This window comes from Hypanus sabinus, chromosome 12 (assembly GCF_030144855.1).
Source record: "Hypanus sabinus isolate sHypSab1 chromosome 12, sHypSab1.hap1, whole genome shotgun sequence".
Classification (NCBI taxonomy): Eukaryota; Metazoa; Chordata; class Chondrichthyes; order Myliobatiformes; family Dasyatidae; genus Hypanus; species Hypanus sabinus.
In genome coordinates, this window is record NC_082717.1 from 87,681,687 (window position 1) to 87,704,873 (window position 23,187).

The 23,187-nt window shown below is 44.4% G+C and overlaps 1 protein-coding gene across 1 annotated transcript in view; it reads right to left on the bottom strand.

Annotated features, from left to right (window-relative positions):
* Positions 1-23,187, bottom strand: part of LOC132403098 (acetyl-coenzyme A synthetase 2-like, mitochondrial) — a 78,359-nt gene that overhangs the window by 41,302 nt on the left and 13,870 nt on the right. The window contains exons 2-5 of the mRNA XM_059986380.1: positions 18,963-19,059; positions 9,990-10,189; positions 8,508-8,683; positions 5,834-5,986 (exon numbers count right to left, since the gene is read on the bottom strand). Of these exons, the coding sequence (XP_059842363.1) occupies positions 5,834-5,986; positions 8,508-8,683; positions 9,990-10,189; positions 18,963-19,059 (626 nt within the window). The remainder of the gene's footprint in view (positions 1-5,833; positions 5,987-8,507; positions 8,684-9,989; positions 10,190-18,962; positions 19,060-23,187) is intronic.

Here is a 23,187-nt window from a genome sequence, read left to right on the forward strand (position 1 = left end):
TTGGAAATTACTAGGCTTACCTATAGCCCTCTATTTTTCAAAGCTCCATGTACTTATCTAAAAGTCTCTTAAAAGACCCTATCGTATCTGCCTCGCCACTGTTGCAGGCAGCCCATTCCATGCACTCACCACTCTCTGCATGAAAAACTTACCTCTGACATCTCCTCTGTACCTAATCCCAAGCACCTTAAACCTGTGCCCTCCGTGGGAATCATTTCAGCCCTGGGAAAAGGCCTCTGACTATCCACATGATCAATGCCTCTCATCATCTTATACATCTCTATCAGGTCACCTCTCATCCTCCGTCACTCCATGGAGAAAAGGCTGAGTTCACTTTACCTGTTTTCATAAGGTATGCTCCCCATTCCAGGCAATATCCTTGTAAATCTCCTCTGAACCCTTCCTATGGTTTCCACATCCTTCCTGTAGTGAGGCAACCAGAACTGAGCACAGAGCATATATCCAAGTGTTTGAGATAGAAATAAAACTATGCAAGAGGACATTCAGCCCACTGGGTCCATACTATTCCCTTCAAAGCATTTTCCATTTAATCCTACTACCCTGCTCTTATCCCACGTGGGCAATATCATCTGTAAACTCTGTTTCCAGCACTTTCTCAGGCAGTTCAATCCAAATTCATATTCAGTAAAACAATGTGTTTGCTCATGTTGCCTCTGATTCTTTCACTCTAACTATGTGCTCCATGTTAATTTTTTAATCAAATGCAATGATTTATCTTTACTTTGCATAAATGTTTCATGATAATTAACATTTCTTTCAAAGCTCTTCTCTTTTTTTTAATGGGAACCTCCCATGTAGCACTGTCCTCTGTAAAAGCAAATCATGATTTTTTTCCAAAAGCATGATCTCAGTTATTGGACACAGTACTCCAGCTGGAGCGAACTTTTATAGTTCAAGTTCTTGGTTTTTTTTTACGTTTTGCAGACTACCCTTTCCCCAGCCAATAAAATAAAGATCAGGGTCCCAGATGTTCTATTGGCAACTTCGTGAACCTATCCACCCACCTTTGCAAAATGTGTTAATGACCGGCAACGGATCTCTCTCTTTTTACACTCACTTCAAAATTGAACTTTTATCCCCTGTTGGGAATAGGAATGTCAGTTTGCGATTTCATAATGTAGAAATTTAACCAACTGTAAGCAGAAGCCTGAGGTCCCACACCACCAGTTACTCTGCTTCAACCATTCGGTTCTTGAACCAGCCTGTATAAACCTAATTACTACTTCAGTATCGCAGCACTATAACCACTTTTCATTACAATCACTGCCCTCACAACCTTGGAACGAACAATTTATTTTCCTCGGCTGCTATTGATATGCAGGAGATAGAGCCTTGTGTACGTTAAACCACAACTGGCATTCCTGGTGCTCCATCATTCTAGCTGGAGGGTGGGGTATTGTCATAGAAGCCTGGATGAGATGTTCTTACATTCTGTAGATAATATACATTGTGATCAACATCATTAAAGAGGGCACGTTTAGGCTGGTAGGTGAAGGTTAAAATGCCAATACTGGAATCTGCAAAAATTTGCTTCTTCCCCACACACTCCTCCAAGCACTGGTGGCATTTGGAAAGAAAGGAACGTAAGAAAAGACTGGGCATTCTGAAGCTGACTAAAAAAGTTTTACAAGATCAATCCATTATGATATGTTTTATTTCTTTGTTTCCTGGTTTGGCCCACAAGTCTATACTTTTGCTGGCTCAGCCTTGTACTGGGTTAATGAGGAAGTCCCAATTTACATATTTCCCAGTGCTAGCGTCAGCTCTTGCAGTCCTTAAGTTCATACCCCAAAACTGGCCAAACTTAGCTTCATTCATAGCCAATACATTTATCAACATGAAATATCCTACATAGAAGTAGAATACACTGATAATGACTGGAACTGCAGTAAGTTGGCAATAAATGAAAATCTATTCTTGTTTATACTAGTCATAACTATACTGGTGGAGAAGTTGTTTCAATTGCTGTGAATGCATTACTAACGAAATATGTTTCTGTAAGCCAAATGTTTTGGCAGAGGCTTTATAATTCCTTTCAGATGCATTGCTGACTCATTCACAATAGTGGACGACAAAAACAGTTCAGAGTCCAGCCCTTCTTGTCAATTAACATTGCACAATTAGCAAAGCAGCAATCAGCCACAATCCAGCCAGGAACCCAGTTAAACCCACTCACCCTCCTGGAAACAACTGTGCTGAGTTTCATTTCTAGGATGTCTCCTGACATATGCGAGGAGATGGGTGGGATTTCAATGAACATTTCTTCTCATTGTTCACTGAGGAAAAAGTCATGGCTGCACGAAAGAAAAGGGAGTGAAGATGATTTTCAGAACATCCATATCACCAGGAAGGAGGTACTTGCAGCCGTAATGTGTATTCAGGTGGATCATTTCTCAGGACCCGACTAAGTACATCCTCAGACTTTATGGAAGGCTAGAGAAGAAATTGCAGAAGCTTTTGTGGAGACATTTGCTTCATCATTAACCACTGGGATAGCGTAATGGATTGATCTTGTAAAACTTTTTTAGCCAGCTTCAGAATGCCCAATCTTTTCCTCATCATTAAAGTTCTCAAAGACTGAAAGGTGGCTAGCATCTTTCAATTGTTTAAGAAGGGTAACACGAACAAGCCAGGTCATAGGTCAGTCAGCCTGTCTTCACTGGTTGGAAAGGTAGTGGAGTGAGTTCCGAGGGACGGGATCGACCAGCATGTCCATGGACAGACTCAGATTAGGCAGAGTGTGCATGACTTTATGCTTGTGAAGTGCTTGAGTTCTTTGGAGAGGTAACCAAAAGGGCACATGAAAATAGGAGAATGGATGTTGTCCATCTGGACCATAGCAAGGTCTTCAACAGGGTCCTGCACAGCAGACTGATTCTGGAAGGTTTGGTCCAATGGAATCAGGGAAATCTAATCAGGACGATTCAAAATTGGATCAGAGGCATCAAACTTAGGGTAGAGATTGAAGTTGTTTCTCAGGATGCAGACCGGTGACTAGTGGTGTGCCACTGGGATTGGTTCACGGACCTTGGTATTCTTCATTTATATAAATGATTTCGATGTGAATGAACAAAGGTTTGATCAGCAAGATTGCAGATGATACAAAATTAGGAGGTGTTGTTTAGTGAATAAGATTAACATAGATTACAAGGGTATATTCTATACCTATAGAAGGGAAGTGAACGAGGATTGGCAGATGGATTTTAATACGGATGAGGGTGAGGTGATGCTCTGTGGAAAGTCAAACCAGATTAAGAATTACAATGTGAATGGTAGGGCACTGGAGAGTAAGATAGAACAGAGGAGCCTAGGAGTACAAGAGCACAGCTCACTGGAAGTAGCATCACAGGTGGATAGAGTGGCATCTTCATCATTCAGGGCATCTTCATCATTCAGGGCATCTTCATCAATCAGGGCACTGAGTATAGGCGTTGGGACACTGTGTTAAATGTTTTAAGCCATTGGCAAGGCTGCACTTTCAATAGCACAGTGTGTAGTTTTGATAAAGGTATTGTAAGGAAGATGTGGTTAAACTGAAAAGACTTCTAAAGGTGTTGCCAGGGTTAGAAAGCCTGAGTTATAGAGAGAGGTTGGCCAGGCGAGGTCTTTATTTCTTGGACTGTAGGAGAATGGGGTGCAACCTTATAGATCAGGCTTCCCAACCTGGAATCCACAGATCCCTAGGTTAATCATACAGGTCCATGGCATAAAAAAGTTTGGAAACCCCTGTTATAGATGTCCACTTGATTAGCTACACTTGTACACCTGCTCATTAAAGCAAATATCTAATCAGCCAATCATGTGACACCAACTCAATGCATAAAAGTATGCAGAATGGTCAAGAGGTTCAGTTGTTGTTCAGGCCAAACATCAGAATGAGGAAGAAATGTGATCTAAGTGACTTTGACCGTGGAATGATTGATGGTGTCAGATGGGGTGGTTTGAGTGTCTCAGAAACTGATGATCTCCTGGGATTTTCACACTCAACAGTCTCTACAAGTTACAGAGAATGGTGCAAAAAACAAAAAAAAATCATCAAGTGACCAGCAAAAACACCTTAACAAGATAAGTCAGACTGATTCAAGCTGACAGGAAGGCAACAGTAACCCAAATAAAGACAAGTTACAAAACTGGTTTGCAGAAGGGCATCTCTGAATTCATAGCACAAAGAACCTTGAAATGGATGGCAGCAAAAGTTCACAAACATACCCTCAGTGGCCACTTTATTGGGTACAGGAAATACCTAATAAAATGGCCACTGAGTGTATTTAAATTATGAGGTATTGATAAGGTGGCTGGTAACATGGCTGGCTCCCATGGTAAGGGAGTCCAAAGCTGGGGGCATAGATTTAGGGTCAGGAGAAAGTTTCCAACAGACTTGAGAGGCAACATTTTCACGCAGAAGATGGTGAATGTATGGAATAATCTGTCAGGCAAAGTGTTTGAGGGCAGGTACGCTTATTTCATTTAAATTGAACTTACAGGGGAGGGGCCTGAAGGGATATGGGCTGAATGTAGGAATCTGTGGTTAGCTAGTGGACACCGTGGCTGGTGTGGACTCGTTGGACCAAACGGTCTACGTCCATGCTCTACTGTTCTATGGCTGTGACTTTATATTAAGTAGCAACAACGCCTTGCATTTATACCGCTAACCTAGAGTAGCAGAACATCCCACCACATTTGATGGAAGCATCATCATACAAAGTTTGAAGGCAGGTCCCATTAGACCAATTTAATTTTAAATCTTTTGCGTAACTAAAACTCTTAAAGGATGTTGGTGAATTGGCTCGGATGAGCCATGATGTTATTTAATAGCAGCGTAAGCTTTATGGGCTAAATGGGATGATATCCAGCCGACGATGGAGAACCTTTGGTTACCGTTTCCCCGGCAACCATGAGGGCAATCTAGTGGTGTGGGATGGAGAGGGCATTTCATGCCTAGAGTTTGCACTGCTCTAGATCACCATAGATCTGGCCCTTCTTTGGAGGCTAGTTACCTGACCCCTTAAACTGTACTCCCTGCCTATGGGACAAAAGTGATTCTGTAGTGCATGGGGAAGCTTCGAGGGGACTGCAGATGAGGGTGAGAGCAATTGCGTGAAAGCATTCCTCATTAATGGGAGGCACTCAACCAGTTAAGCCTCACTGTCTGTCTCTACCCACATGCATGTGTGTGTAAGAGAGAGAGAGAGAGAGAGAGAGAGCTGGTGGTGAGGGGAGAGCGACACTACAGTCATTGAGTTTAAAAGGCAAACGCGAAGAAATCTGCAGATGCTGGAAATTCAAGCAACACACACAAAATGCTGGTAGAACACAGCAGGCCAGGCAGCGATGTCGACGTTTCGGGCCGAGACCCTTCGTCAGGACTAACTGAAAGGAAAGATAGTAAGAGATTTGAAAGTAGGAGGGGGAGGGGAAAATGCGAAATGATAGAAGACCAGAGGGGGTGGGATGAAGCTAAGAGCTGGAAAGGTGATTGGCAAAAGTGATACAGAGCTGGAGAAGGGAAAGGATCATGGGACGGGAGGCCTAGGGAGAAAGAAAGGGGGAGGGGAGCACCAGAGGGAGATGGAGAACAGGCAGAGTGATGGGCAGAGAGAGAAAAAAAAGGGAGGGGGAAAAGAAAACTAAATATATCAGGGAAGGGGTAAAAAGGGGAGGAGGGGCATTAATGGAAGTTAGGGAAGTCAATGTTCATACCATCAGGTTGGAGGCTACCCAGCTGGTATATAAGGTGTTGTTCTTCCAACCTGGGTGTGACTTCAACTTTGAGTTATTTAGTTGTTTAGTCATTGAGTTATTTAGTTGATACCTTGTGGGTCAAAGATGCATACAGCAGATAACCAGCCTGAGTATGCACCAGTCCTTTGGGTTTCCCTGTACTTCCAGAAGTATAGAGCAGGAAAAGCAGGTCCTCACTCTCCATTGATTCAGGATCACATACAGGCTGTTCCTTCTCCATTTCCTACAGAACAGAGGACAGATTCACAAATAGCCTTTGTTCCAGGACAATGTATTTAGTAGAGATAACACCACAAAACATACTTGTATTGCAAACAACAGGGTTCAATCTCTCCAGTAACGTTTTATTGCCCGCGTCTTTGGTCTCTTAAAACTCTTTATGTTCATGGGAGAGAATGAGGAACAATGATGCTAGGGCACTGAATGTTTCTGTTCGTTGCTGGTAAAAGCAGTTATTGGTGCCTTCTAACATGGTAGTGGAACTCTTGAACCTTCCAGTAAGTGTGTTTCCTTAACCAAGTGGCTTGATAAGTCCGTTAGAATTTAAGAGTCATTTCATTCCTTAAACAGCTAGTGTTTTTTTTAACCACAGCTTCATTGTTATTTTTACTCAGCACTTCCTTTTATGTTTTCAGGTACTGTACTGTATATTAAAACTGAAGTTAGACTTCAAATTAGCTCTGTGAGGCAGGAATAGATTATTAATCCAATGTCATGGAATACTAGTTTCTGAGGTATGACTTTTGAAAATATGGATAAAAACAATTAACTTTTGTCCTTTCACTTCAAAACCCCCATCTCATATTGCAGACTAATTGATTTTACTCTTTCATTTGATTTTATTTCCTTGAGAAGAAGGAGACCAATATCTGGATCTGCAACTGGACCACCATACAGTCAAAGGCGTTGAATTTTGGAAGTTATTAAAATAAAACCACCATCTAATATATGCATGTAAAAAAATCCCTGTGGTATTTTTGAAGAAAAGTCGGAAAATTCTCCGGTATATCCCAGTCAATATTTATAACTTAAACCACATCAACAAAACAGATAATTATCATTGCTTCTGAAAGGATCTACCAATGCAAACCCTGACTGCAGCGTCTCTGCCAATTCTTTGGAAGTGGCTGTAAAGATCCTTTGGAATGCACTGAAGTCCTGGGAGACACAATGTAAACGGAAGACTTTCAACCTTTCTAAGTATTCTCATGTTACTCTGAGTTAATTGGATCTCATCATAGACTTGTGGAGGTACTGTATACAGGCCCTTCAGCCCAGTGAAGGTGCATTCCTGAGATTGGCCCATATTCCCCCAGACTTTTCCTATCTATGTATCTTCCTAAATCTAGATGCCTAATTCTACCACTTTCTCTGGGTGCTTGTTCCATATACTCTCGGTGGAAAACTTTACTCTGCAGATCCCCTTTAAATCTTTGTGCTCCCACCTTAAGCCATGCCCTGGAGTATTAGACACGCTTATCCTGGGAAAGATCTGTTACCACCTCTGTGAGGCCACCCCTCAGCCCTGTTCTCTAAATTGCAAACTGTCTCAGCCTATCCAAGCCATCCAATCTAGCCAGCATCCTCATGAAATTTCTCCAGCTAAAACGTGGCCACTGGAGTTGCACGCAACATACATTCCTACAGCATGGCAAACCAAAATGTCTGACCAACATTTTGTACACGTCGCAAGTCCTGTACACAATGGTGGCAGGCGTGCCATGCATATTCTCCACAACCTTGTCAACCTGCGTTGCAAATTTCAGGGAACTATGTACTTAATTGGGTGGCAGCATGGAGATTCGTCTCTACCAAAGGAGGTGTAAAGCACTCCTACCCTCCGCTAGCCTGCGGGGCACCCTTGGGCAAGGGGTAGCACTTGTTTGGCTCCCCCTCCATCCCCAATCATGATCACGTGAAGCCGTGGGAGCAGGTGCTGAATGGCCATATGAGCAAAGTACTGGCGCCTATCACAATTCCTGGTTATGCGACCACTGACGACAGACAGACAATCCCTGAAGAGTATTGATAACAGCTGGGGTCACCTGTCAGGAGGCAGCAATGGCAAACCAGTTCTGTAGAAAAATTCCCAAGAACAATCATGGTCATGGGATCACGATGGCCTACATCATACGACACAGCACATCGCGATGATGATGATGTACTTACACCCCAGATCTCTGTTCGACAATATTCCCCAGGACCCTACGATTCCCTTCGTATAACCTGCTCTGATTTAAATTCCAAAGTGCAACCTTTTGCACTTGTCTGAGTGAGTTAAATTTATATGCCAATCCTTTGCCCTCTTTCGGAGATGATCAATCAGCCTTTTACACTGCCAACTATACCACCAGTTTATGCCTGTTATTGAGGGGGGTCACTACAGGGAATTCCTGCACCAGCCAGCTGCTCCTTGTGGTGGTCACCCAGCTTCCTGGCTATCCTCATTATCTGTATCACTGCCCAAACAACATGGCTACTTCATGTAACATTAAGCAACAAACCTTTACAAAACAACGATTTCTAACCCTGATGAGGAGTCTCGGCCCAGAATAGTGACTCTTTGTTCCTTTCCATAGACGCTGCCTGACCTGCAGAGTTCCTCCAGCATTTTGCTGTGTTACTCTACATTTCCAGCATCCTGCAGAGTCTCTTGTGTTTGGCCGTTTCTAATTACCCTGGTTTCAACATGAAAAAAGGCCTATTTAAATGAAACCACAGTTCTGTGTTTAACAGTGACTTACTTCCTCAAGTGGTATATCGATCTCCCCCATGGGAACCTTCTTGTCCGTTCTCTGCCCTACAAAAACATGTTTCACTGTGGGACATGTTTTCACTGCCTCATCCACCATCCTCTTCAGTTCAATAATGCGACCACCACGCACTCCTTGGTTGCAGGTGATAACAACCTTGCATTGGGCTAATTTATTGAAGACAAACAGCATTACATGGTATTATTGACAAGAAAAGTCTACAACCAGCAAAGGCGAAGTGATTAATGAAGCTTTGCAACAAATCCCGAGACTGAGTGAAGACACCACCTTGGCCTTGACGCAGTTTTCAGTTGTTTTGGATAACTACCTTAACCAAGTATTGGGCCCTCACATGAGTCAGCAAAAGGCTTATAAGTATCCCTGGGCTGCACTAGCTGCGACGATTGCCTCAGGCTTTCTGTATTTTGCTACAGCCCCCCCCCCCCCCCGTGACACTGTTCTAGATCAAAATGTGGGCACAGGCAAAATTTCTGCTTAAAATATTGTCTTCAGAATATGTTTCTTCCTTCACTGTACAACCTGAAAGACTTCCTCCAATTCCTTTGCAGGATTTGCAACATGACATTTGAAAGTGGCTTGTGCATTGTTCTTGTTAATTGGGTGACAGCCACATGTTCCTCCTGGCTCCATACAGATACCAACTACTGTTGCTGACCCTACTCGGGATTCCTCCTTCTTTAGGCAGATGGACTGGGGTGGCAAGTTGCATCAAAACATTCCATTTGGAGACTTCACTAGAGGACAGATTAAATACAAGCTTCTGGTATAGAGCATTGGTCTATCGTGATTTGGAAGGCATGGTTTTATTTAATTTTGACAGGTAAGTTGCAGGTAACAAAATGCAGCTTGCCACCTTCCTGACCCGGGTGTGAGACACCTACTGATGTCAGAGGGCAGGCTGACGTTGTGGCATATTCACTTCAATAGATCAGTGGTTTCAGCAGGGTTTTGCCCAGTCTGCAGGAACACTTAACTGCCCACGTTTATCTTCACAGAAGGCAGAGTGAAAATTTGACTGATTACAGTCCTATTATAATATAGAATTAATTATTTTTTTAAATAGAGTCTGCCACCCTGCTAGATGAAGTGAGGTAATCCTCTGGGAACAACAGAAAACCTCACAGTTTACATACTGTACACTCTCCCTTATGAGACAAAGGATCAGCAATCCAAGATCAATCTAGGGTTCTTCATGGCTGCCTAAAATATAAAAACATTTCCTATTTATCTTGTTTCCTCAACTTACAGAAAGCCATGCACATTAACATAACTTTTTTTCCATGACAAGATGATCACAAATAGAATAGGATGTTCTAAAATATAATTCACGTCAATTGGACAGATTGCTGTCATCTTATTGTTTCCATTAAAAGGAAGCAAAACGCTTAAACGTACAAATAACATACCTCTTAACATTGCAATTGAAGGAATGCAAGAACTTTTCCCACATACCATCAGAAATCCTTCCAGCCAGCGCTTGACTACTGAACCCTGCAAAGACCACCATGTGTACGGCACCAATCCTCGCACATGCCAACATTGCGGCTATGCCCAGCGGGGACACTGGGAGGTAGATAGCAACTCTGTCTCCTTTCTTCACACCATACCGCTTCAAGGTATTGGCCAGACGGCACGTAGTCTCCAAGAGCTCCCTGTAACAGGCAATTATTTACGAATCATGAGGGTGAACAGGTGGTGGTGGTGTCAAGTTGGAGTGGGTAGCAGTATAAATGGTGTGGATCAAACTATTTCTGAATTCCAGACTGGAGACACAGAAGGTTGCTGATGCTCGAATCAGATGCAGAAGGAAATCAGCACGCCAGAGAGAAATACACTTAGGGGCCACTTTAATAGGTACCTCCTGTACCTAATAAAGTGGCCACTGAGTGTCTGATCGTGGTCTTCTGCTGCTGGAGCCCGTCAAGGTTCAGGCTGAGGTGCTTTCAGAGAAGATCTTCTGCGTACCACTGTTCATCCTCATGGTCATTTGTGTTACTGTCACTATCCTGCGAGCTGGAACCTCCTCTGACCTCTCCTATCTACAAGGTCTTTTCACTCACAGAACTGACACTCACCCACTGGGTGCTTTTTCTTTTTTTTTTGCACCATTCTCCGTAAAATCCCAGAAGTTTCTGAGATATATTCAAACCACCCCATCTGCCACCAGCAATCAATTATTTCATGGTCAAAGTCACTTAGATCACATTTCTTTTCCATTCTGATGTTTGATCCGAACAACAACTGAACCTCTTGACCATGTCTGGATGCTATTATGCATTGAGTTGCTGCCACATGATTGGCTGATTAGAAACTTGCATTAACAAGCTGGTGTACATCTAGTAAAGGGCCACTATGTGCAGACAGTTGGCAAGATTGTTTGAGACCCTTCTCAACCAAAACATTGACTGTTTCCCTCTGCCAATACTGCTTGACCCAATGAATTCCTCCATTTCAATTTCATTATGACTTTTTTCAGATGTATGAGGCCTAATTGCTCACACACACTAGATCATAGAAACAGAACAGTAAATCACGGGATCAGGTCTTTTGGCACACCATGTCTGCACTGATCACGGTACCAGTCTAACTAATCCCATCTGCCTACACACGGTCCGTATCGCTCTGTTTCTTGCCTGATCCTATTACATTAATAGATCACAACAACATCTCAACACAGAGACATTTTTCTCAGCAGCTACACATAGGTCTGATGATCAAAGAAACATTTCAAGATCGGGTCTCAAACTTTGCCATATGGGATCGCTGTGCCTATGGCCTATGTGACAAGCGCACAATAGGTCCCTGGAGAGTTCTGGAGAGTGGAGACCTAGGGCACAAGTGCACAGTTCCCGGAAAGCAGCAATGCAGGCAGACAGAATTGTGAAGAAGGCATAGTACATTTATCCTCAATCTGTAGCAACGAATACAAGGACATTTCAGGATCAGAATCAGGTTTATTATCACCGTGAAATACATTTGTGTTATACTCATACAAAACATTGGTTATACCAATTAAATATTGTGTGTGGTTCTGGTACATTGCTATAAGGGGAATATGATTAAGCTGGAGAGGGCGCAGAAAAGGTTCACACGCCGTTGCTGAGATAGGAGAGCTTGAGTTATAAGGACAGATTGGATAGGCTGATCTATTCCCTGGAGCAATGATGATTGAGGAGTAACCTTATAGGGGTCTATAAAATCATGAGGGCACAGGTGAGAACAATAGTCTCTTTTTCCCCAAGTCAGAGGAGTCTGAAACTAGAGGCCATAGATGTAAGTTGAGAGGGAAAATACTTAAAGGGGATTTGAAGGGCAATGCTTTCACACAAAGGGTCATGGGTATTTGGAACGAGCTACCAGAAGTGACAGAAATAAATACAATTAGAAGTTTAAAAAGAGAGTTTTTGCTTTGGACCAGTCGTTACTGACTTTGTCAAGACCTGTGTGGAAGAATGTGTGTCTTTGAGAACATACTGAGCATAACCAGACCAGAAGCTCTGGGTGAACCGGGGTCTGCTGATGTTCCAGCATTCCCGATCCCTATGAGGAGTCCAGGTATGATCTACAGAAGGCCACCGTGAGAGTGAAAAGGCAATTCCACGTGAAGTTTCGAATGCACAACTCCTGTGGACAGTTTGCAGGCCATTACTTCCTATGAGGTGAAATCTAGCAACCTAAACAGTGTTAAACTTCACTTCCCGATGAGCACCTGTGTGAATCCCTGCAGCACCTGTGACCTCTGTCTCAGAGGCTCAAGCCAGAACATCCTTCAGGAGGGACAATCTTTGCAAGGCATCAGACTCCCGGGGTACCTCGCAGCGAACTGGAGTGTTCCAGGACATCGTCAATCTCTCGCTGCTGCAGTCGGAGGTTCCCACCTGCTTCAAAAGGATGAGAGTCATACCAGTGCCCGAGGAAAGCAGGGTGAGCTGCCTCCATGACCCTCACCTGGTGGCACTCACATCTACTGTGATGAAGTGCTTTGAGAGGTTGATCTTGGCTAGAATTAACCTGCCAAAGGTAGGATCTGGACCAAGTTCTATTTGCCTAGCAGCACAGCAGACACTATTTCACTGGCTCTCTACTAGGCTTCGGAGCACCTGGAAAAGAGAAAGACCCTACATGAGGCTGCTGTTTACTGATTACAGCTCAGCATTCAACACCATCGTCCCCTCAGTAGTAATCAACAAGCTCACTCTGCAACTGAGATCCATGACCTCCTCACAGGGAGATCATCACCACTGATATTATGCCCTCTGCCGCACATTTAGGATGCATACTTAGCCTACTGCTCTACTCCCTCTGCACTTATGACTTTGTAGCTAGTTCAAACACCAACAGTAAATTCACCAATGACACCACTGTTGCTGGCAGAACCTCAGATGACGACAAGAAGGCATACACAAGTGAGATAGACCAGCTGGTTGAGTGGTGTTGCTACAACAACCAGCGCTGACTGTCAGCAAGGTTGGGAGTTGATTGTGGACTTCAGGCAGGAGAAGGTGAGGGAACACACACCAGTGCTCGATGAGGGATCAGCAGCGGAAAGGGTGGGCAGCTTCAAGTTCCTGGGTGTCAACACCTCTGAAAATCTATCCTGGACCCAACGCATTGATGCAATCTCTAAGAAGGCACACTAGTGGCTATTCTTAATTTGGTGTTTGAGGATGTGGCAAGTCACCAAAGACTCATGCAAATTTCTACAGAAGTGCGGCAGAAGGCATTCTGAGTGGTACATCACCAACTGATGTGGAGGCTCCAACGCACAGGATTGAAAGAGACTGCAGAGGGCTGTAGCCTCAGCCAGTTCCATCACAGGCACAGTCCTCCACACCATTGAGGACATTTCAAAAAGTGATGCCACCGTTAAGGACCTTCACCATCTGGGGCAACCCCCTTTCTCCTTGCTACCATCAGAGAGGAGGTACAGGAGCCTGAAGACACACACTCAATATTTTAGGAACAGCTTCTTCCCCCTCTGAATGGTCCATGAACCGATGAACACTACCTCGCAATTCCCCTTTTGCATTATTCATTTATTTTTGTAATTTATAGTCATTTTTATCACGAAACAACAAATTTCACAACATATGTCAGTGACAATAAACCCGATTCTGATAGGTACATGGAAAGGAAAGGTTTAGAGGAAAGCAAGGCAAATGGGTTAGGTTAGCCTGGTGTGGATAAGTTAAAGTTATAGTGCTATAGGTCCAGGTACAACCTCAGTAAGGCTGTAGCAAGCATGAAGAGACAATGCTAGTCTAAACTGGAATCACAGAAGGATATTCAACATCCGTGGCAGGGCTTGCATCTGATCACTCCTGATAAGGCAAAACGGGGGCGTATAATTGGCAAATGACCATCACTTCGAGCTGAGCTGAATGCCTTTTTTGCAAGCTGTGAAAGGAGGAGCAGTGACACTCCTACACCCGCCCTGATGTTCCTCTGAGGCCGACACCAGAGAATCCCTTACAGAGGGTGAACCCGCAAAAAGCATTCAGCATGCCTGGCCAAGCTCTGTGCAGACCAGCTGGCTGGTGTAGTCAAGGGCATCTTCAACCTCATGCTTCTGCTGTCTGAGGCTCCCACCTGCTTCAGAAGGACATCTGCAATACCAGTGCCCAAGAAGAACACAATGACAACTGTCCAAGAGTACTTAACATCAACTATAAGGAAGCGTTCCAGCACAGATTATCTCCTGCCTCAGAAATGACCTGGATCTGCCACAGTGAATGCTATTCCACTGACTCAGCACTCAGTTTGGATTTATCAGGCACAACCACAGCAAAGTACCCAACTCCAAGACCTGGGCTTCTGTACCTTCCTTTGCAACTGGATCCTTGACTTCCTCATCAGCAGTCCTCAATCAGTGAGGACCACCAACAACATCTCCTGCTCCCTGAACAGCACCTCAAGGCTGGGTGCTGAGTCGCCTGATCTACGTCCTTCACACACAAACGTGCCAATAAGCAGAGCCGCACTGCCAATCTGCTGACAACACCACTGTTGTGGGCTAAATCACGGGTGGTGATGAGTCAGCAGTGAGGGAGAACATCTGGCTGAGTGGTGTCGTAACAACGACCTCAAGCTTAACGTCAGCAAAACCGAGGAGAAAACCTTTGACCAGAAAGGTGACTGTGCCTGTCCTCATCGGTAGGTTAGAGATAGAGGGAGTTCACAGCTTCAAATTGCAGGGATTTAACATCATGGATAACCTGTCCTGGGCCTAGCACATACAGTACTGTACAAAAGCTTTAGCTTCATTAAGGTTGTTATAGCCGGGGGTGTAATAGGGACAAGCTTCCACCACCTATTAAATGCTCCCAAAGTCGAGCACCTCAAATAGCCTCTGACAACCAAATCCAACTACTGGCCTTCACGCGTGGCTTAGCTACTAAGCCTGGCAGAGCCGTTTATACTGACAGAAAGGGCAAAGGCGGATTACTGGCACCTTAAAACCAGCCCTTCGGGCAGATGGGGCTCGTCAACCACAGTTGGCAGCTCACCTCGGAGAATGAAAACTCTGATCTCAAACCTCTGCTGCCTTGCGGCTGTACCCACCCTTGGGGAAGGCTTCGGAGTAAACCCCGAGGGAAAAGCTGGAATCCCTAAGACAGTCCTGCATTGAGCTCCTTTGCTCAATCAGATGCGTGGTGAGGGGGAGCTTGCTACACGGGCAACAGCTTGCTTTCCGTATCATATTGCCCAGGCTTGTGTATCTAGACAATAAGACAGTTCACTGCATACAACTAAAGGAATTATATTTATGAATCTTACCTTAACTAAAGGGTTGGTAAAGAATAACAAAAAGGCAAGGACCCATTCTAATTAAACAGTCAAATGTGCACAAATTGGAGCTCACTTTGAACTTCTGTGTCACTCATGCGCTGGGCCCTCAGTCGGTGTGAACACCCACACCACGTTCCAGACGTCGCTCACAATCCACCTCAAACAAGCGGGTCTCTTACGCTACGGCCAGTTCTCCCCAACGTCTTGTCTCCAACAAAAGCCTCAAGCCAACCTTAGAGGCCCTCACCAGAGAAACCTCCCCTTAATCCAACCGTCCTAAGTGGATGGCACACATTTCTCTTCATCTCTTATGTTCAACAACAGCCCAAACAAGCTGCTCCCACCAACAGCACAGCATCTACCTGGAGAAAGGCAGCATCCATCGTTAAGGATTCCCCACCATGCCCTCTTCTCGCTGCTTCTGTCAGGCAGGACATTCAGAGTTATTCCTCATATGTACATTGCAACACAGAGTGAAATGCACCTTTTGCATTAACAACTAAACACACCCAAGGATGTGCTGGGGACAGCCTGCAAGAGTTGCTACATACTCTGGCTCCCACATAGCATACCCACAATGCTCGGCAGAGCAACACAGAACACAGCAAAACCAGAACAAGCCAAGTGACAAAGCAACAACAACTAAACAAGCCCCATTCCTTCCTTCCTTCCTTCCACCCACCCACACAGGCCTCTCACCCCAGGACCAGAATTTTCCAGCCTCCAGCTGCAGTGAATTCATGGGTTTGCAGACACCGGGCCATGACTCCCCTGTGGACTCACAGACTCGAGGCTCCACACATTGGACTGTGACTTCTGGACTTCTGATTGGTCTTCCAGCTTAGATCTGGACCTCCGATCGGTGTTCAGGCATCATTCAGGACCACCAATCAGCTTTCAGGATTCAATCCAGCCCTCCCATTGATTTTTCGGCTTCAATCTGCCCAGGACCCACAGATGATAACGAATGAGGACCCTGGGTGAGGCCTGAGCTCTTGGCCTCAAACGCCAGAATTGCCAATGATGAAACCCCTTCCAATTTTGTCAGTCCGCTAGTACAGATGCCTGAAGTCCACATCACCAGGCTCAGGAACAGCTACTTTCCTACAACTAAGAGGTTCTTGAACTATCCTGCCTATCTCAACAATGGGACACTACAGACCATCTCTTGCATGGCATGGGCTTATCTCCAATTGTGTCTTTACGTATTGCAGTAAGGTCTTGACTTGGTACAGTCTTATTTCACACGTGCTCTCCATCTCTCGTGCACTCTCTCACTTACACTCCCTCATGCTCTCACTCTCTCTTTCCCAATCCTTCTCCCTCCTTCCCTCTCTCTCTCCCTCCCTTCATCCCTTATCCCTTTCCCTCCCCTCTCTCCCCACATCTTTCCCCTTCCCTCCTCCCTCTCTCTCCCTCTCACTCACACTCTCCCCTCTCTCTCTCACACTCACTTCATGCCTTATATAATTTACATTTAACTTATATTCTATATGTTGCTTGTACAATATGTGATGCTGCTGAAAGCAAGCTTTATATTGCACCTGCATCTCAGCATGACAACAAACTTGACTGTTATAAACACAAGAGTCTCTGCAGATGCTGGAAATCCAGAGCAACACACACAAGATGCAGGAGGAACTCAGCAGGTCAGGCAGCTTCTATGGAAATGAATAAATCATCAGCATTTCGATCCTGAAAAATAGTCTTAGCTTGAAACATCAACTGTTTATTCATTTCCATAGATAAAACACGTTATCATGTCTTATAGTTAAAATCCTATGCCTCTGTTGGCCTGGAGTCTCCCCTTCCCCTGTCATGCTCAGAAAGAAGTAAGCAAGGCTATTAGATATCATTGCTGAACTCATTGAACTGGGCATACTTTCAGCCTTAGCACATGCCAATAAGCTGACATGATACTATATAGTGCAGCTGCCAGAGGAAGCCACACAGAAGTAACGTAGGGAACCAGCCCTTCTGAAAAGCACCACTACTGCAGAAATACAGTAAGGTGTGAGGAGCCATCGTAGCAATGTGTGAAAAGGAGGGAAGCACGTACTAAGGTTCACTAGAAGAGGCCTAGAGAGGCAAGTTCAACAGATAAGCTCTCGTACTGCTTGCAAGGAGGACATAGAGACTCCACAGTGGTTTGCTTTGGGCTGCATAGCTAAGAATGGAACCCTCTTACCTACATTTTTGGTGGTTTGGTTAATGGGGACAAAGTGAAGATGGCACCGAGCTGCAGTCTCCATCGAGGCCACGGCTCAGACTTACATATTTTCTAGGTTTTTCAGGGATGGTCGTAGTGTCAGAGAGGCAAGTTAGAGGTTAGCTTAGGTCTCAGGGACAGGGAAGTGGGGAATTAGAGGACAGGCTGGAGTCTAACCCTCCACTTCGCGTTCAAAGGACAGCAACATGAACATGGTCGTACGTTGAGCTGAAAGAGCAGCAAGCATGTTGGGAGTCCGGAGTTCAGACCCTCAACCAGCGGCCTCACTCGTCATCGGTGAGTCCTGGGTCCCCAAAGGTCAAACGGAAGCCTCCAAGTAAAGACCCGATATCCGGAGCCACACATCAGTGTCTCTGCGAGTCTACTGGGAAGGTTGAAGACCCAATGTCTGCAAATCAACAGCCTGTCCTGGAGCAAGATGACTGTGCGTGAGTGGGGAGTGGTAGGGAGGGAGGGAGGGCAGGGCTTGTTTCGCAGTTGTTGCTTTGTCAACTTGCTATGTTCTGACTTGTTGTGGTCTGCATTGTTCTGCTGAGCACTGAAGACGTGCTACATTGGCACTGGAATGCTTGCCGGCTGCCCCCAGCACACCCTTGGGCGTGTTGGTCATTAACGCAAATGATGTATTTCACTCTCTGTCTCGATGTACGTGTGGTAAATCAACCTAAGTCTCAGACAAGTCCAAAATGCTTGCACCCTGTAGGCTTCACCCTCTGAGCTGAAGGAAAAAAATCGATCAAGTGATCGGAGAATAAAATGAGTTGGGTAGGTTTAATCTAAGTGAGTACTTACAATGGTCAGTATGGACTTGATAGGTCGAAGAACTGTGTCTACGATTCTATGACAGGAACAGGCTCTTCTATTCATTATGTCGCGCTGAACATGATGACAAAGTTAAACTAATTTTCTTCCTCATTTACGTGATCCATATCTCTCCAGCCCCTGCATCTGTCTAACAGCCTCTTAAAAGACACTGTCATATCTGCTTCCACCACTCCCCCGGCAGCCCATTTCAGGCATCTATCACTCTCTGTGTAAAGTATCACTTAAACTTTCCTTCTCTCGCCTTAAGTTCAAGTCCTCTAGAATATGCCATTTCTACTCTGGGAGAAAGATTTTGACTCTACCCTGGCAGGCCTCTCATAATCTTATATTCTTTTATCAAGTCTTCCTTCAGCCACTGACACTCCAGAGAAAACAACTCAAGTTTGTCCAGGGTCTCCTTCCAGTTCAAACCCTGTAACCTCGTAATCTCTTCTGCATCTCTTCTAAAGCCTCCAGTTCCTTCCTGTAATGGGTCAATCAGGATTGCAATCTGTTTGCACAATTTTAATTGGTATGACCACATTAATGACTTTTGTGCAGAGAGGAACAAAGCACACATTTTCTAAAGCACTGAGCCATACCTGTATGTGATTCTTACTTCGGTACCTGGTTCATCCCTCTCCCAGATCAAAGCCACCTTGCTGGGTGACTGGTTGGCATGACGATCCAAACAGTTCACTGAAAAGAAATGAATGTTAATGATGAAGGTTTAACAATCAATGGTAGCGTTTTAATCCCAAATACTATACCTAAGCGCAACAAGTAATGAAACAAAATTTGGCTCTACACCACATGGAACACACAGAATGACGATCAAAAACTAACTCAAGAAATACATTATAAAGAACGTGCTAACATCTTAATTTTAATGCTGTAACACTGAAAGCTACTTAAGAAATGTTTGCAGCAACAGAACTTCATTGCTAGAAGAATAAAGAAACAGTGGAAAAATATGCAGAAGGTTATACACATAAATATTCATTTCCAAAAATCCTCTAATGTTAATGCATTTCCTTCATCTAGATCAAGGGTTCCCATCCTGGAGTCCATCAACCCTTGCATAAAAGATATTATACTGATTCATAATTCAGTATATGTTAATCCTACATCATAGAAATTCATTCAACCCATTATTTATTTATTTACTAAAGAAATGTCCCATTTCTTTAGTAAAAAGTGATCCAATTCCCTCATTCTTTCCTCTAATGCTCCAAAAAGTCTTCTATTTCCAGCATATATTAATTCCACCAACCATTCAGGCTGTACTCGACCCCCATCTCATCCACTACCTGGTACCTTCCAAAAGTGCTTCACAGTGATGTTTTACAACAAAAATCCTTACCGTGGCAAGAAGTTATTAAAAGTGATGACAAAGCTCATTCAGACATGTGTTTTTCTTTTATACAAAGGGGCACAGAGAAGGAGACAATGATGTTTACAAAAGGAATTTTATAACTTGAATGGTTGGAGATACAGCTGCCAAATCTAAGGTGAAGGAAGAATGGTGAGCACATGGGCTCCCATATGAGAAAGGTTCTTTGAAGTAGGGCTGCTGTAGATTACAGGCAGCGAAAGGCTGTGCAAGAATTTGTACTTCTAAATTGAGACAGTCAAATCTGGAAGTCCATGTAGGAAATGTGAAAAGAGAATATTGCAGGAAACTGGCATGGGCCAGGTCATAATGAATAAGTCAGTAACAGCAATGCTAAAGGGTGAGTAAGACGCAGCCTATCTTAGGATCTGGGCTAGGGTTTCTGAATGACCATAAGACATGGAGCAAAATTAGACCATTCATCCCATTGAGTCTGTTCCACTTGTCCATCATGGCTGATTTATTATCCCTCTCAACCACATTCTCCAGCCTTCTCCCTGTAACCTTTAATGCCCTTACTAATCAAGAACCTATCAACTTACACTTTAATATACCCAATGACTTGGCCAGTCATGAATGGTGCATTTGGATAATCTCGCCTGAGCTCACAAAAGCGCAGCTGAGGATTTCAGCAGATGAGCTGTGCAAGGATAGGAAAAGGGAAGGGTTTCAAACCAGGAAGTGGAGAGGGGATCTCAGTGATGAGAAAACACGAGGAAATCCGCAGATGCTGGAAATTCAAACAACAACACACACAAAATGCTGGTGGAACACAGCAGGCCAGGCAGCATTCTTAGGGAGAAGCGCTGTCGACGTTTTGGGCCGAGACCCTTCGTCAGGACTAACCAAAAAGAAAGATAGTAAGATAGTAAGATTGGACTATCTTTCCTTTTGGTTAGTCCTGACGGAGGGTCTTGGCCCGAAACGTCGACAGCGCTTCTCCCTATAGATGCTGCCTGGCCTGCTGTGTTCCACCAGCATTTTGTGTGTGTTGTCCAATATGAGAAAGATAGATTTAGTTTCTCACACCTCAGTTTTAAATGTAAGGGGAGAAAAACTGACACAGAATAAATTCAAAATCCACTTTAAAGGCAGCAGAGATTAAATCTCTTCTGGAAATAATTTCTGCTTTTAGAACAGTTTGTTCATTTATGGTTTAACACTCAGTGCCAACAACAATGACCTTTGAAACACTTCTGCTCATTCCAGTGCTTCCACCTCCTCGGCACTCTCCACGTCCTGCTGACAGTCACTTTGTCAGCTGCTAAGCACATGACCATGGTGCAGAGGAGGGGAATATTTCACTTATAGCAATTGGGTTGGAAGAAATGTGTTTTTGGGCTGTGATAACCGAGATGCTTTGCACCACATCACATCTTTCAGAAGTACATTACATGGAGGCTCTACAAGAGTAAAGTAATTAGCACTTTTTGTACTTCAAATGTCACTTGCTGTTTCGTATAGAAACTTCTACCTGATGTGAGTCAGCTAATCTCAAAATAGTTTTGCTTCTGCTCTTGGCAGGCTCACTCAGGAATGCACATGTTGGGATGAGGGTTCATAGAGGGACAGAGAGAAAGAGAACCATTTGGGGGGGGGGGTGAAAGTAAGATTTAGGGTGGGCTAGATTATGAATGAGAGGCAGTTCAGGGAAGGTAGGGGACTGGGGAGGGAGCAGTGGGTGAAGCAGTGTGTCTGAGCCTACCTATACAATGTATGGGTGCAAGTCTGTCCATGTGTGGGAGGAGATGTGGAGATTTGAGTGCAAGTCCACTTGTCCATACCTGTTCGTGTCATGCAACACCTCCTGGATTCCTATAGTTTTCAACCTTCCTGTCATTAGACCAAGACCTCCTTCTTTCTAGTGCATACGGCAGCTGATGTGCATTGCCACTCCCCACATTGCATTCTTCCATTCCTCAACATGAAGTTTATGACCTGCAATATTACTCTGCCATTATAGGCCAAGAACTCAGTCCCTTCAACAGCCTGAGTGAGATAAGACAGACAAGAGATGGCCAGTTCAAATGCAAGGAGGGTGCTGCACTTTCTTCAGAAAGGGCAGAGGAGGAAAGCTGTTTTCAGAGGATGCATTCCACTGCCAAGAATGAGGTGACCTGACATCTCAGTGGCTTTCCCTGTGGGACAAGTGAGCCCCTCGTGCCTCTCAGCTCGCTCTGGCATTGACCCCAGTACCTCATGATCATCAACACATATACCTCAACCCTGGGAACTATGTAAGCAATCTCCATGGGACCTTCTTTTTGACAACATGCTTGGAACATTACCGTATCTTAACCAGGACTATGTTTAGTCAGAGAAACAAATGTAAAACCTCAGACAACATTGTCAACTCCGGGCACTGGTATCTGTTAGATTTCCTCATCCTCCATGCCAGTCACTGCCTAATCGGTTCTGGTATCTCCATCAGACTATCCCCAAACCAACAGAGGCAACAGAAATGCAGCTGCAGGAACATCAAAGTCTAGGATCTCAATGGCCCCATAAAACAACACTCACAAAATGCTGCAGGAACTCAGCTGGTCAGGCAGCATCTATGGAAATGAAGCAACAGTTGATGTTTCAGGCCAGACCCTTCTTCAGGATTTCTACATCTACACAATTTCTTGTGTTTATGATTTTCTTCTCTCAAACAACCTGACAGGAAAACAACAAGAGCCAGTTTGATCCGCCCTGAATGACTTTGCCTCAAGACAAAAAAGCTGCTCCACAGGCACCCATATACACGTGCCTAATTGTCTCTTAAAAGTCTCGAATGTATCTAATGTGCTGGGAATCCAGCCTTGTGAGGCAGAGCCACACTCATAGCAGCAAGCCCTGCTCTTTGCTACAGCGCACGTTGATAGGGTGCGTTGACCTACATTGAGACACTGAGTTCAAGATCTGCGTGGTGATGCTGCAGCACTATAAACCATACTTGGAATATTGTGATCAGTTCTAGTCACGTTATTATAGGAAGGATGTGGAAACTTCACACAGGGTGCCTGGACTAGAGCGCAGCTCATGAGGATAGGTTGAGCAAGCTAGGGCTTTTCTCTTGGAAAGAAGACGGATGAGAGGTGACTTGATCTTGATCGGAGATCATAGATAGAGTGGACAGCCATCGCCTTCTTTAGAGGGGGCATAACTTTAAGGTGTTTGGAGGAAAGTATAGGTGAGGCTGTCAGAGGTAGATTTTTACAGAGAGTGGTAGGTGTATGGAATGCACTGCCAGGGGTCATTTACATTAGGGATGTTTAAGAGACTCCTAGACAGGCACATAGATGATAGGAAAGTGGAGGGCTATGTGAGGGAAGGGTTAGGTTTATTTTGTTTTGGGGCCAGTACAACATCAGGGGCTGAAAGGCCTGGCCTTGCTGTAATGTTCTATGTTCTGACTCATACTTAGCAGCAGGCATTATTTAAATGTAGAT